The sequence below is a fragment of the Leptonychotes weddellii genome, chromosome 4 (genome assembly GCF_054177405.1).
Source record: "Leptonychotes weddellii isolate Sample4059 chromosome 4, ASM5417740v2, whole genome shotgun sequence".
Lineage (NCBI taxonomy): Eukaryota > Metazoa > Chordata > Mammalia > Carnivora > Phocidae > Leptonychotes > Leptonychotes weddellii.
In genome coordinates this window covers 97,287,159-97,302,354 of record NC_138372.1, presented here as the reverse complement: position 1 = coordinate 97,302,354, position 15,196 = coordinate 97,287,159, and the positions used below count along the sequence as shown (strand labels likewise).

The following is a 15,196-nucleotide window of genomic DNA, read 5'->3' as shown; positions in this document are numbered from 1 at the left end:
GGACTCCAGGATCATGACCTGAGCCGAAGGCAGTCGCTTAACCAACTGAGCCACCCAGGCGCCCCAGGATACCTCTTTTTAACTTCTTGAGGAACCTCCATACTGTTTTCCAGAGTGGCTACACCAGTTTGCATTCCAACCAACAGTGTAAGAGGGTTCCTGTTTCTTCACATCCTTGCCAACATCTGTGTTTCCTGAGTTCATTGAGCCATTCTGACGGGTGTGAGGTGGTATCTCATTGTGGTTTTGATTTGTATTTCCCTGATGCCAAGTGATGTGCATTTTTTCATGTGTCTGTTGGCCATTTGTATGTCTTCTTTGGAGAAATGTTTGTTCATGTCTTCTGCCCATTTCTTCACTGGAGTTTTTGTTTTTTGGGTGTTGAGTTTGATAAGTTCTCTATAATATAATAATAATAATATATTTTGGATACTAGCCCTTTATCTGATATATCATTTGCAAATATCTTCTCCCATTCTGTAGCTTACCTTTAGTTTTGTTGACTGTATCCTTCACTGTGTAAAAGTTTTTTTTATCTTGATGAAGTCCCAATATTTCATTTTTTGCTTTTGTTTCCCTTGCCTTTGAAGATGTGTCTAGCAGGAAGTTGCTGCAGCCAAGGTCAAAAGGTTGCTGCCTGTTCTCTAGGATCTTGATAGATTCCTGTCTCACATTTAGGTCTTTCATCCATTCTGAGTCTGTTTTTGTGTATGGTGTAAGAAAGTGGTCGAGTTTCATTCTTCTGCATGTGGCTGTCCAATTTTCCCAACACCATTTGTTGAAGGGGCTGTCTTTTTTCCATTGGATATTCTTTCCCACTTTGTCAAAGATTAGTGGACCATAGAGTTTGAGGTTCCATTTCTGGGCTCTCTATTCTGTTCCATTGATCTATGTGTCTGTTTTTATACCAGTACCATACTGTCTTGATGATGACAATTTTATAATATAGCTTGAAATCTGGAATTGTGATGCCTCCAGCTTTGCTTTTCTTTTTCAACATTCCTTTGGCTATTCGGAATCTTTTCTGTTCCATACAAATTTTAGGATTGTTCCAGCTCTGTGAAAAATATTTGTGATATTTTGATAGGGATTACATTGATGGGTAGAATCTACTTTGGGTAGCATAGACATTTTAACAATATTTGTTCTTCCTATTCATGAACGTGGAACGTTTTTCCATTTCTTCGTGTCTTCCTCAATTTCCTCATAGGTGTTCTGTAGTTTTCAGGATACAGATCCTTTACCTCATTGGTTAGGTTTATTCGTATTATGGTTTTTGGTGCAATTGTAAATGAGATCGATTATCTGATTTCTCTTTCTTCTTCATCCTTGTTAGTGTATAGAAATGCAGCTGACTTCTGGGCATTGATTTAATATCCTGGGACTTTGCTGAATTCCTGTATCAGTTCTAGCAATTTTTTGGTGGAATCTTTTGGGTTTTCTACAGAGTATTATGTTGTCTGCAAAGAGTGAAAGTTTGACTTCCTCTTTGCTGATTTGATGCCCTTTATTTCTTTTTGTTTTCTGACTGCTGAGTCTAGGACTTCCAGTAGTATGTTGAACAATGAGGTAGTGAGGGAGGACATCCCTGTTGTGTTCCTGCCCTTAAGGAAAAGCTCTCAGTTTTTCCCCATTGAGAATGATATTCGCTGTAGGTGTTTTGTATTTAGCTTTTATGATATTAAGATATGTTCCCTCTAACTCTACATGGCAGAGAGTTTTATGAAGAAAGGATGCTGTATTTTGTCAAATGCTTTTCTGCATCAATTGAGAGGATCGTATGGTTCTTGTCCTTTCTTTTATTAATGTAGTATATCACCTGAATTGATTTGTGGATGTTGAACCACCCCTGCAGCTCAGGAATAAATCCTACTTGGTTGTGGTAAATATTTCTTTTGATGTACTATAGGATCCTATTAGCTAGTATCTTGGTGAGAATTTTTGCATCCGTGTTCATCAGGGATATTGGTCTTTGTCTGGTTTTGGGATCAAGGTAATGCTGGCCTCATTAGAATGAGTTTGGAAGTTTTCCTTCCATTTCTGTTTTTTGGAACAGCTTCAGAAGAATAGGTATTAATTCCTTAAATGTGTGGTAGAATTCCAGTGGGAGGCCATCTGGCCCTGGACTCCTGTTGTTGGGCAATTTTGGATTTCTGATTCAATTTCTTTGCTGGTTATGGGTCTGTTCAGGTTTTCTATTTCTTCCTCTTTCAGTGGGGTAGTTTATATGTTTCTAGGAATGCATCCATTTTTTCCAGGGTGCCTAATTTGTTGGCATATAATTGCTCATAATATTCTCTTACAATTGTTTGTATTTCTTTGGTGTTGGTTATGATCTCTTCTCTTTCATTCATGATTTTATTGATTTGGGTCCTTTCTCTTTTCTTTTTGGTAATTTGGGCTACAGGTTTATCGATCTTATTAATTCTTTCAAAGAACCAGCTCCTACTTTTGTTGATCTGTTCTACTGGTTGTCTTTTTTTTTCCTATATCATGGATTTCTGCTCTAATCTTTATTATTTCTCTTCTCCTGCTGGATCTAGGTTTTATTTGCTGTTCTTTTCCCAGGTTCTTTAGGTGTAAGGTTAGGTTGTGTATTTGAGACCTTTCTTGTTTCTTGAGGTAGGCCTTTATTGCTATATACTTCCCTCTTAGGACTGCCTTTGCTGCATCCTAAAGGTTCTGAACGGTTACGTTTTCATTTTCATATGCTTCCATGTATTTTTTAAAATTCTTTAATTTCCTGGTTGACCCATTCATTCTTTTTTCTTTTTTTTTAAAGATTTTATTTATTCATGAGAGACAGGGAGAGAGAGAGAGGCAGAGGCAGAGGGAGAAGCAGGCTCCCCACTGAGCAGGGAACCCAATGTGGGACTCAATCCCAGGACCTTGGGATCATGACCCAAGCCAAAGGCAGACGCTCAACCATCTGAGCCACCCAGTCGCCCTACCCATGCATTCTTTAGATGGATCCTCGTTAACCTCCATGTATTTGTGTTCTTTCCAAATTTTCTCTTGTGATTGCATTCAAGTTTTAAAGCTTTGTGGTCTGAAAATATACATGGTATAATCTCAGTCTTTTTCTACCGGTTGAGACCTGATTTGTGACTAAGTATTGTCATCTATTCTGGAGAACATTCCATGTACACTTAAGAGGAATGTGTATTCTGTTGCTTTAGGATGAAATGCTCTGAATATATCTGTGAAGTCCATCTGGTCCAAGGTGTCATTCAAAGCGTTGTTTCCTTGTTGATCTGCTTAATGATCTGTCCATTGGTATGAGTGGGGTGCTAAAGTCCCCTACTATTATTGTATTATTATCAATGAGTTTCTTTAATTTTGTTACTAATTGGCTTATATATTTGGCTGCTCCCAAGTTAGGGCCATGAATGTTTATAATTGTTAGATCTTCTCGTTGGATAGACTCTTTTATTAGGAGGTAGTGCCCTTATTTATCTCTTATTACAGTCTTTGGTTTAAACACTAGTTTGTGTGATATAAGGATGGCTACTCCAGCTTTCTCTTCATGTCTATTAGCATGGTAAATTGTTCTCCATCCCCTCACCCCTCACTTTCAATCTTTGGGTCTAAAATGAGTCTCAGCATATCGATGGGTCTTATTTGTTATCTAATCTGATACCCTTTGTCTTTTAATTGGAGCATTTAGTCCATTTACATTCAGAAAAATTCTTGAAAGATATGAATTTATTGCCATGTATTACTTAAGTCACTGTTCCTATAAATTGTCTCTGTTCCTTTGTGATCTTTGTTACTTTTGGGCTCTCTTTTCCCTCAGAGGATCTCCTTTAATATTTCTTGCAGGGCTGTTTTAGTGTTTACAAATTCTTTCAGTTTTTGTTTTTCCTGGAAACTCTTTATCTCTTCTCCTATTCTGAATGACAGCCCTGCAGGATCAAGTATTCTTGGCTGCATATTTTTTCCCATTTAACATGTTGATTATGTCATGGCAGTCTTTTCTGGGCCTACCAGGTGGAAGGGTCTCCTGCCAGCCTTATGTGCTCTTGTAGGTTAAGGACCTCTTGTCCTGAGCTGCTTTCAGGATTTTCTCTTTATCTCTGAAATTTTAAGCTTTACTATATTATGTCAGGGTATTGACCTATTTTTATTGATTTTGTGGGGGGTTCTCTGTGCCTCCTGGACTTGAATGTCTGTTTCCTTCCCCAGAGTAGGGCAGGTCTGATCTATAATTTGTTCAAATAAACCTTCTTCCCCATCTCTCTCTTCATCTTCTGGGACCTCTATTACTAAAATTTCACTTTATGGTATTGCTGATTTTTTGAAGTCTCCCTTCGTGATCCAGTAGTAGTTTATCTCTCTTTTTCTCAGCTTCCTTATTTTCCATTATTTTATCTTCTATATTACCGACTCTGTCTTCTGCCTCATTTATCCTAGCTGTTAGAGCCTTCATGTTTGAGTGCATCTCAGTAATAGCATTTTTAATTTTGGCCTGATTAGATTTTAGTTCTTTTATTGCTACAGTAAGGGATTCTCTAGTGTCTTCTATGCTTTTTTCAAGCCCAGCTAGTATCTTTATAATTGTTTTGATTTCTAGTTCCGTCATCTTACTTATATCCATATTGATTAAATGCCTGGCAGAGAGTAGTACTGTCTGTTCTTTCTTTTGCAGTGGATTTCTCCTCCTAGTCATTGTATTTAGGAAAGTAGGGGGAAAGAGAAAAACAAAACAGCAAAAACAGCAATAATAACAACAAACCTCAGGAAGTTGTTTCTGCTGTATGCTGTGTACACTCTGCTGTTGTGTTTTGGCTGCTCTTTCCCACTGGTCCTTCCTCTACAGAGTTCCTCCTTGCTTGCAGTGGGGAATGTTTTGACCTTTAAGTACATGTGGTTTGATTTGTTTGTCGTTAAGCTTGTAAAGGAAAAAAGAAAGAGAAGAAAAAAAAAAGACAAAAGAAAACAAAGCCTGATCCAAAACAAGAGAAAGGGAAATGGAACAAAAGTGGATACAAACAGACAAACAATAAACTATAAGCCTGATTCTAGAAAATAAGAAGCAAGGAAGGAAAGAAGAGTTGGGAAAGAAGAAAAGAGAGAAAAAAAGTAGCCAGGTCCAAAAAATAAGAGAAGGAAACAGTCGAACCAACAACTGAAAAAAAAGATTATCAGCCTGATTCAAAAAAAGAGAAAAGGGAAAAAAATAATTAAAGGATGAAGAATAAAAAATAAGATATAGAAAAATACAAAATGAAAAAAAAGCTTAGTGGTGGCTGGGTAGCTTAGTCATTAAGCGTCTGCCTTCAGCTCAGGTCATGATCCCAGGGTCCTGGGATCGAGCCCCGCATCGGGCTCCCTGCTCGGCAGGAAGCCTGCTTCTCCCTCTGCAACTCCCCCTGCTTGTGTTCCCTCTCTGGCTATGTCTGTCTCTGTCAAAGCTGGAACCAGGTTATAGGCAGTCCACTCAGCTCTGTCCCCTACTCCCCTCTGTCCCAGAAAAGACTTTGCAGAGGCTTGAATCTGTTGTGGCTGACCGCAAAAACTACGGCCAGGTTAATTGCAATGTGCTCCAGTCTCTGCTTTCTGCTCAGTTCAGCTACAGAAAAGCAGCTACTCAGAGTGCACACAGAGGTTTAAGCCTGTTGTGGCTCACAGCAAAAAGTTGTTTAGAGGTTTTCTGCCCTCTCTATGTACCTGTGACCCTGCTGTTTGAGCACTGCTCAATGGTTCCAACTGAACTTTGGTCCTTGGAGAGGCAAAATACCTCTTCCAAATGCCCTCTGGAATGGGTGTGATCTCTCCCTGTGCAACCCAGGGGATCTGTGGCTTTTTAAAATAAATATAAGGACACTGTGGCTTATTGTGTGGTTCCTACGCACTGGGCTGTTTCCCACTTTCTCCCTCTTCCTGACGTAGCTCTGAGAAATGGGTTCTGTCCCCTTTGTGGCCTTGTGGCTTTCCTCTCCCCCAGTCCAGGGCTCTGAACCTTATATCTGCCCCATTCTATTGCTCCCAACTGTGCAGATTGTTTTCTTAATCCTCTGATAGTCCCAAAATACTTGAATGTTGATCTAGCTGTATTTGAAGGACATGGCAAGGTCAGGGTCCCCCTACTGCTTCACCATCTTAACTCCAACCCCCAAAGCCCGTTTTAGTAATTTTGTAACTAGTAACCTCCCTGGAATAAATTAAAGTATATATTCTTCAATATTATTTGTCAGTAGCTTTGGTTTGCAAACTAATTGTGTAATAATTCCCTGAGATGAAATACTAGGTTTTCCTGTTTTGTTCTTTCCTATGTAGCATGAAGCTATTAATACAGTTTCTTTTTATATATTCTATTTTTATTGGTTTAATATTTACAAGTAGAATTCCTTCTTTGTTTTTTTCTTGGCTACACTAAAGATAAGATTTGAGAAATTGTATTGAATTAGCCGGTATTTCAAAATAAGTTTCTCTTTGCATTGTATTCCTAAGTGATTTTTTAAATTCTGAATTTCTGGTTTTGTCCTTATATTTATTTTAAAAAGCTAGCTTTTTCCATTGTTGTTTGAGAGAGTCATTAACTGTCATTAAGTAAATAAATGACTTCTCACTCTGGAGCTTGTTACTTGGCATTGCGTATGGAGAAAGCAGCATGAATGCAAGTCAGTGCCTGCAATTTGCAGCATTTGCTGTTATGACTTTCTGTTTGTGGTTCATATGTGAAAGTATGATTTTTTTCCTCTCTCCATGGCATCTTCGTACATTTGGCATAGCGTTCACGTGAGTTCTTATTCTAATGAGCACTCTCTTTGAGATGCCACTGCCCAACCATGACATCCCAGAATGAGTTTCTTGTCTGCTGTATATCCTGTATTTGTCAGACTATCCTCACTATATCCCTCAGACTGGAAGAGAAATCCATTTAGCCATTTTTCCATGACACAGTCAGTGACTGGCAAACATATACTAATTTGGTGTCCTACATGTATGCTGTCCATTGCTTGTTTGACCTTTATAAAAATTTGGATTTTCTTTACAAAGCACTTATTGAGGATATTGTATGTGTGCATTTCTATTTAAGAACTATGGAATATTTGAAATGAAGAAATGTATCTTGCCTTCACCTAATACACAGTGAGGTAAGGGTCCAAACAAAGATCATTGTTATTCCAGTAGATCGTCAACTTTTGAAAATTAGACTTCATTACTTTATTCTGTTTTGGAATTTATGAAAAGTGAAACCAGCTGAAGATTTCTTGCTTAGCCAATCATTCTTTATAAAGTAAAATGATACTGTCAACGAGATTGTACAGAATAGTCAGTCTTCTTGAAAAGAGACTTACAGAACTCATTTAAATTATGAGGGTGCATTTACGTATAAAGGAATGATACACCAGTAATAGTTGTTTACTTATTTAAAACTTTCAGAAAAGACTTCTGTTGCAAATGGGAATAAAGCTTAAGCTACATGCAGTCAGGGACAGCATTGTTTACTACAACATCTGGAACATAGAAGGCATTCAGTAAATATAGAATGAGTTGATTCCTTGAAAATTAAAAGTATATTTATTTTAAAGATTTTATTTATTTGAGAGAGTGAGAGTGATCGCGTGTGCACGTGTGTGCCCGTGCACTAGCAGGGAGAGGGACAAAGGGGGAGGGAAAAGGAGAGAGAGAATCTCTCCAGCAGACTCTGCTGAGCAGGGAGCCCAACGTGGGGCTCAGTCTCGTGACCCTGAGATCATGATCTGAGCTGAAACCAAGAGTCAGACGCTCAACCAACTGAGCTACCCAACAGCCCCCCAAAATATATTTATTTTAAAATAGTCTTACGTAATTCAGGATTTCACTCTCTAAATTAGAATGATGATATCTCAAAATCTGACACCTCAGCTAAGACCAAGACTTTGCTGTGTTATTAACTGAAACAGAATTTTATTTGGATTTTCTTTCCTCTACCACTAGTTCCTTCTAAGAGTGACATTTTTGTTTGCTAGCTTGCTTTGGAGAATCTGCATTTTTTCAAGTCCTCTAATGTAGAACTTAAGTTGCCTTGGTCAGACTTAGCACGTGGTCCTTGTATGGCACAGCTGCGAGGAAAGTGTCGTGTTTGTGGCTTAGGCGGGACTGTCTTTACTGTCTTTTCCAGATACCTGTATATATGTGCATGCATAGACATACACACAAGAATTATGTGCACACATGCGGGTTTGTTTTAATGAAAATGCTGCCGTACTATTTATAATGTTCTGTATATTGATTTGTAGCTTATTTTTATTGGTGTATATAGGACTCTTAAATTGAGAGTTACAAAGTAAGGTCATATAAAAATTCCTGAAATCCTCTAATTCAATATTATTGTGAATAAGTTAGCCCCTAGGTGGAAGGAGATGGGAAAAACGATGCTAAATAGTGTAACAGAGATAAGTATACCTACTACTTGGTGATTGGATATAAAATCTGTATTTCAGCTGCTTTTCTCACCTATTCAGTCTAAATATTCCTGGGAACTACAATTGTTGTTTGGATATATAAATTATATATACAAAATTTTTTATGTTTTGCTAGTGGTTTTCTTGCTTTAAATTAACCTCTGAATTGGAAGTGTAAAAATAAAAGGTCATTTCCTCCTTTGAGCAAGCTGAATGTTGAGGAAATTTTGTTAATAGAATTACACAGAGAAATTTTTGGTTATATCACTACTTACATCAAATGTTCTAAAATGTTTAGTAAAATGACTTATTTACTTGTGAAGATACAAAGTACCACAGGCAAAATAGCTGCATGTGTTTGTGGTTTCACAGGAAATCAGTTGCCAACACACAGACTTGCTGAGCCTCGACCCAGCTTCTGTCAGTGCTGGCTGCCTGGCCAGTCTACAGCAGCCTGTAGGCGTCCGCCTTCTCGAGGAGGCCCTGCTCCACCTGGTGCCTCAAGAGCCACCTGCCAAGAGGTTTCGGGGGAGGACTGTCCTCTCTCCTGATGTCGTCAGATGGATGGAACTTGCTAAGTAAGCTCTGTGATCCAGACTGTTGGGAGAACAGTGAATTTGACTGAAGTAATACAGAAAAAACTTCATTCTGGTGGAAAATGAGCAAATAAAGTTGATAGTAACACTTCTGTGAAATTTTTTGAAAAATCTCTCTGGCGAAGTACCATTCCATAAGTCAGGAATAGCTGTCACACAAGGAATGTCTTGCTTCAGGAAAGAGAACATCAATTAAACCTGTTCTCTCAGTATACAATCTTTTTGGACTCAGGGTATTATTTACCAAGTTTAGTTTCCTGTAAAGTGTGGCCATAACTTACAGTTTTATATGTTTTTACTGATTTACTAAACTGAATAGAGGATAATCCATTATTTTTAGCAGGACTCAAACTTTTAGAAACAATTTAATCCAATTACTTTGTTTATTTGGGAAAAACAAGTTCCATTTTGTCATTATGCCGTTTTGCATTATGTCTGGTCTTTTTCCTTACTTGTGGTTTTATCATAAGAAAGCCAGTGCCTAACTCTGAGAACGATGTTAGGTTGAAATTAAATTTGAACTTCTATTTTATAGTGCTGATTTTTAGATCTTCAGGTTTTAGGAAAAAAGAGTAAAGGTAAGGGTGGGGAATCTTTACACTATTTGCTGTTTTAGAATCATTCATATCTTAATTGAGCACTATATGTGAGCAATACATTGTATCAGGTGCTGAGAAGAATTAGACATGTCTCCTAGACTAACAAAACTAGCCATCCAGTAGGAAATGTATGTGCTTACATGCATAACTAACCATAGGTGAAATGGAAAGTGGTGAGTTTCTTGAGAGGCAAGATAAATACCAGGGCAGTTCAGAAGGTGCATCTTGGCTAGTACTGATTCTACCTAGTAACCATTTTTATCCTGTTGTTTCAGATATGTAAGTGAACGATCAGTAACACTGTATATTTAATATTTTCAGGGAATGAGAAACTCATCTAATGTGTATTTACTGGGTAAATGAAGTACACAACTTTTAAGGGCCTAAACTTTAAACATTTGTTTCTAACTTTATTTAATACTTCCTCATACTTTTGGGCACCTGGGTGGCTCAGTCAGTTGAATATCCAACTCTTGGTTTCGGTTCAGGTCGTGATCTTAGGGTCATGAGATCAAGCTCCACTTTGGGCTCCACACTCAGTGGGGAGTCTGCTTGGGATTCTTTCTCTCCCTCTGCTCTCTTTCTCTCTCTCTAAAATAAATAAATCTTTAAAAGAAGTACTTCCTTATACTTTTGTGTATATAATATTTTGCATTCCTGAGGCGCCTGGATGGTGCAGTCGTTAGGCGTCTGCCTTCGGCTCAGGTCATGATCCCGGGGTCCTGGGATCGAGCCCCGCGTCAGGCACCCTGCTCAGCGGGAGGCCTGCTTCTCCCTCTCCCACTCCCCCTGCTTGTGTTCTCTCTCTCACTGTGTCTCTCGCTCTCAAATAAATAAAATCCCTAAAAATATATATATATATTTTGCATTCCTTTGAAACAGAGTACTAAGAACGTAATTTTTGCCTGTTCATGATGTCATGGTCATCATTTTGACCATGTTATAGTGTGTATCATCCCAGGAACATGGGGCCAGTGCAAGGTGGATATGACACTGATCTCTTTTCTGAGTTACTGGAAAATGGTTGTAGTTTCATGTCCTCTTGGGCTTTTGGACTGTGAGCTGTTATCCTACCTCCCATCTCCCACTTACGCCTCTGATTTGTTACCCATAACCCTCTACAAACAGAGCAAAGAGAGGGCCATATCTACTAGATTTTTATCTAAATTTGGAATCCTGGGGCACCTGGGTGGCTCAATCGGTTAAGCATCTGCCTTCAGCTCAGGTCATGATCCCAGGGTCCTGGGATTGAGTCCCGCATTGGGCTCCCTGCTCAGCGTGGAGTCTGCTTCTCCCTCTCTCTCTACCCCTCCTCCCTGCTCTTGCTTTCTCTCTCACTTTCTCTCTCTCAAATAAATAAATAAAATCTTTTAAAAAATAATAAATAAATTTGGAATCCTTAGGCTCTGAGAGAGCCCTTAGGGCTTTTTCGATGTAGTAAATACATGAGATTTCATACCTGAGAAAGGACAAAACCGGTCTGGAGGAAGCAGTCCTTGCTGGCTGGCCAGGTGATTGCAGCTTCAGGAAGAGATGACATTTGTGTTGAGACTTAAAAGATGGGGGAAAAAATTCCAGGGGAAGGGAACAAACTTATTAACACTTGAGAATATCTTAGTGGGGAAGCTTGGTTGATGGGGTGAAGTAGATTTTTGTTAATGTGAAGAGAGGATTGAGTGCTCTAGCAAATAATAAGGCTGTAAGAAAATTACTTGTCAGTAGAATGGGGATGGCCCATAGCATGTGGATTAAAACATGGTCTTATTAGAACCAGGATTAATTTTTAATGTATGGTGATTAACATGACATAATTAAAAAAAAAGAACCAGGATTAATTTTTACTCACTCTGGATTCTTGACTACATTCCAAATTTTAGGTATTGACAGGATTTCAGATAGGTCACCCACTGAAATGTGCAATGTTACTATAATGGATTAACACAGAATAATCTTATTGTAATGAGGCAATTTATCCATTGTAAATTTATGATATTTTCAGATTTCACTCTACATGTACTTTAGAATAATCTCTGTCTCCTGTATGGCTAAAGTAGCAAAACCTAATAGTAACTTCACAATGTCTAAGATTTTATATTTTCATAAAACAAAAATAACATATATCCTTTTTGGCTAACATAATGTGGCCTCTTGATTTAATATTATTTTGTTAGAATAAACACTTTAAAAATATTTGCATATTCATTGATTTGGATTTTTGTTTTTTTAGACTGTATAGGTCAATTGGAGAATATGATGTCCTCCGTGGTATTTTTAGCAGTGAGATAGGAACAAAGCAAGTCACTCAGAGTGCGATATTAGCAGAAGCAAGAAGTGATTATTCTGAAGCTGCTAAGCAGTATAATGAGGTAAAATTGATCTCTAGCAAATATGTCAGTTGCTTAAACACGTTAGTTTTCTGAATGGAAAAACTTTTAGCTTTAGAATTCAGAGCTTCATAATGTTTAAACTTTATTCCTTAGTTTTTACACAAAAATTAATATCCGGGAATAGTTTCATAATAACCAAATGTGAGATAATTATTGCTTTATCTCTTACTCTCTTTAAGAGAACATCACTGAATAAAAGAGAAAGCATTTCATACCAAATACTATAAAACTATAAGATGTTATTTCAGTATCTGCTGTTATTATATAATTCTATTTGGGTAGATTGTTTTCCTTCAGTAAATAAAAACTTTATGAAGAGGTAGATAAGAATTGGTTTTGGGAAGGTGACTATAAGGTCAATTTTGTACATTTAGTGTTTTGAGTTGCCAGTGGCTATCCAGGTATAGATGTCTAACAAGTAGTTAAAATTCAGAGTCTGTGATCTGTGAGATTCTTGAATGAGCAGTCCAGGTTGTAAAGTCATCTGCAATTTTCAGTAAATGTTCTATTTTCTAATTTTCAATCTAAGAACTTTTTAAATGGTAAATAACCCACAGTATTGATTTAAATCAAATTTTGGGTCATTCAGACAGAATCTTTAGTTAATTGGCTTCATTTGTAAGTTTCTCAGAGAAATAGTTTCCTCTTGGTTTTTATGTTCATTTGTTCCCATAAATTTGTTTTGGTTTATTTTCTTCCATTCAGTGTTACTCTATTTTCCTTTTTCTCTCCCCTTGTCATAAATCTGAAAATGATTATCCTTAGCATGAATGTTAACACTACCTATAATACAGTGTTTTCATTTATATTCTTTCCAACTTTGTAAAATAAATTTATGAACTTTTCTTCATGAGGCTCTCAATAAACAAGAGTGGGTGGATGGTGAGCCTACAGAAGCTGAGAAGGATTTTTGGGAACTTGCATCCCTCGACTGTTACAACCAGCTTGCTGAGTGGAAATCATTGGCATACTGTTCTATAGTCAGCGTTGATAATGAAAACCCTCCAGATCTAAATAAAATGTGGAGTGAACCATTTTATCAGGTGGGTAGAATTATTTTTTTTTAAGATTTTTTTATTGATTTAGAGAAAGAGCACGAGCAGAAGGGGCAGAGGGAGAAGGAGAGAGAATCTGAAGCAGACTCTGCACCCAGTGTGGAGCCCAACTCAGGGCTTGATCACACGACCCCGAGACCATGACCTGAGCTAAAACCAAGAGTCAGATGCTTAACTGACTGCACCACTCAGGCATCCCCAGTAGAATTACTTTTCAGGTCACTAAGATAAATATTTTAGATGGTAAGCTGTTTTCTAATTAATGAAGTTGTTTAAAACTTTTAAAAAACAAAGTAGTACTGTGAAGTATTAGGATATTTGTATAGCCCAACTCTCCCCATGAACTCCATAATATTGTTTAAATCTCTTACCACTTTTGGCTGACCCTTTCCAAATAAATGGGATGCATTTAAAAATAAATATTAACATCCATGCTATGACTTCGTGGAAGAAAATTTCATGGTGTCTCTACCTTGAGTCACAGGCTATGCATGGGATAGCCCTGACCCCTGGAGTGGGATGGTTCCCCTCCCATGGGATCACCCAGACTCTTGGAGGGAAGCGGCTCACCTGGTTCCCACAATACAGCTGTCTTGGCTGTGGTTGTAGATTCCTCACTTGTATGTAACACCCAATGATCTTTCAGCTAAAAGTGGTTCTCATCGTCTATAGAACATATTCCCATGTATTTTGTGGTTACAAAATGAATAATTTTAAGTGAACGTGTTTTAAAAATTGTAGTTTTAGATTTGAAACATCAGACATCATCACATTAGCTCTAAATCTTGACCTAAAAAATTATACCGAAGGATATTATAAAATAATTAGGCATATTCATATTGGCTTTCTAAAGTTACAAGTAGAGTCTTCTGTTCCTTAGGAGACCTATCTACCTTACATGATCCGCAGCAAGCTGAAGTTACTGCTTCAAGGGGAGGCTGACCAGTCCTTGCTGACATTTATTGATGAAGCTGTGAACAAAGAGCTTCAGAAGGCTCTTATAGAGCTGCATTATAGTCAAGAATTGAGTCTTCTTTACATCTTACAAGATGATGTTGACAGAGCCAAATATTATATTGAAAATTGCATTCAGATTTTCATGCAGGTAATGCAGATGCACCAGTCTGAAATGTACCATTTCTATGATACTTTTAAAAGTCAGTAAACTCTTGAATAAAAAAAAAATCAACAAGCAAAAATTTTCATTTACTATTTGATACCACCCATTTCCTTCTTTTCTGTTCTTCCAGTTTCTTCTAAAATCTCTTCACTCTGTCCTTTGTTTTAATGCATTTTTAATCCTTTTTTTTTTTCTGTTTTAAAAAGTTCCATTTTTTTTGTTTTTCCTTAGGTTTTTATCTTTCTCACACTGTTAAAGAACACTTGGGGGTAGACTTTTCATCTAGATTGGCTGAATGAAAGTTTGATTGCTTTGTGAAGAACATGAACTAATTTTCCCTGTTCGTTTTTTACCATTGTGCCTTCTTTCTTTTTTGCTTTTATGAGAATCTTTGATGTTTTTAAAGTCAGTGTCTTTATAGACCCTGTTAACATTTATCATTGGCTTGTATTGATCAGAAAAGCATACCCACTCATTGTCTTTATTTTGTATTTATTTATTTATTGTTTGTTTTATTTATTTTTTTATTATGTTAGTCACCATACATTTCATCATTAGTTTTTGATGTAGTGTTCCATGATTCATTGTTTTTGTATAACACCCAGTGCTCTGTGCAGTACGTGCCCTCCTTAATACCCATCATCAGGCTAACCCAACCCCCTTCCTTCCCCTCTAAAACTCTGTTTGTTTCTCAGAGTCCATAGTCTCTCATGGTTCATCTCTCCCTCCAATTCCGCCCCCTTCATTTTTCCCTTCCTTCTCCTAATGTCCTCCATGCTATTCCTTATGTTCCACAAATAAGTGAAACCATATGATAATTGACTTTCTCTGCTTGACTTATTTCACTTAGCATAATCTCCTCCAGCCCCATCCATGTTGATGCAAAAGTTGGGTATTCATCCTTTCTGATGGCTGAGTAATATTCCATTGTATATATGGACCACATCTTCTTTATCCATTCATCTGTTGAAGGGCATCTCGGCTCTTTCCACAGTTTGGCTATTGTGGACATTGCTGCTATGAACATTGGGGTGCATATGGCCCTT

General features: G+C 37.5%; 1 protein-coding gene across 1 annotated transcript in view; it reads left to right on the top strand.

The window, feature by feature from the left end:
* The window catches only part of PRKDC (protein kinase, DNA-activated, catalytic subunit), a gene marked incomplete at its 5' end in the record, with an annotated part of 225,068 nt that overhangs the window by 159,996 nt on the left and 49,876 nt on the right, over positions 1 to 15,196 (top strand). Inside the window, 8 exon segments of the mRNA XM_081817118.1 lie at positions 604 to 629; positions 3,834 to 3,857; positions 4,822 to 4,837; positions 5,639 to 5,648; positions 8,766 to 8,971; positions 11,816 to 11,954; positions 12,830 to 13,018; positions 13,911 to 14,135. Coding sequence (XP_081673244.1) covers positions 604 to 629; positions 3,834 to 3,857; positions 4,822 to 4,837; positions 5,639 to 5,648; positions 8,766 to 8,971; positions 11,816 to 11,954; positions 12,830 to 13,018; positions 13,911 to 14,135 — 835 coding nt within the window.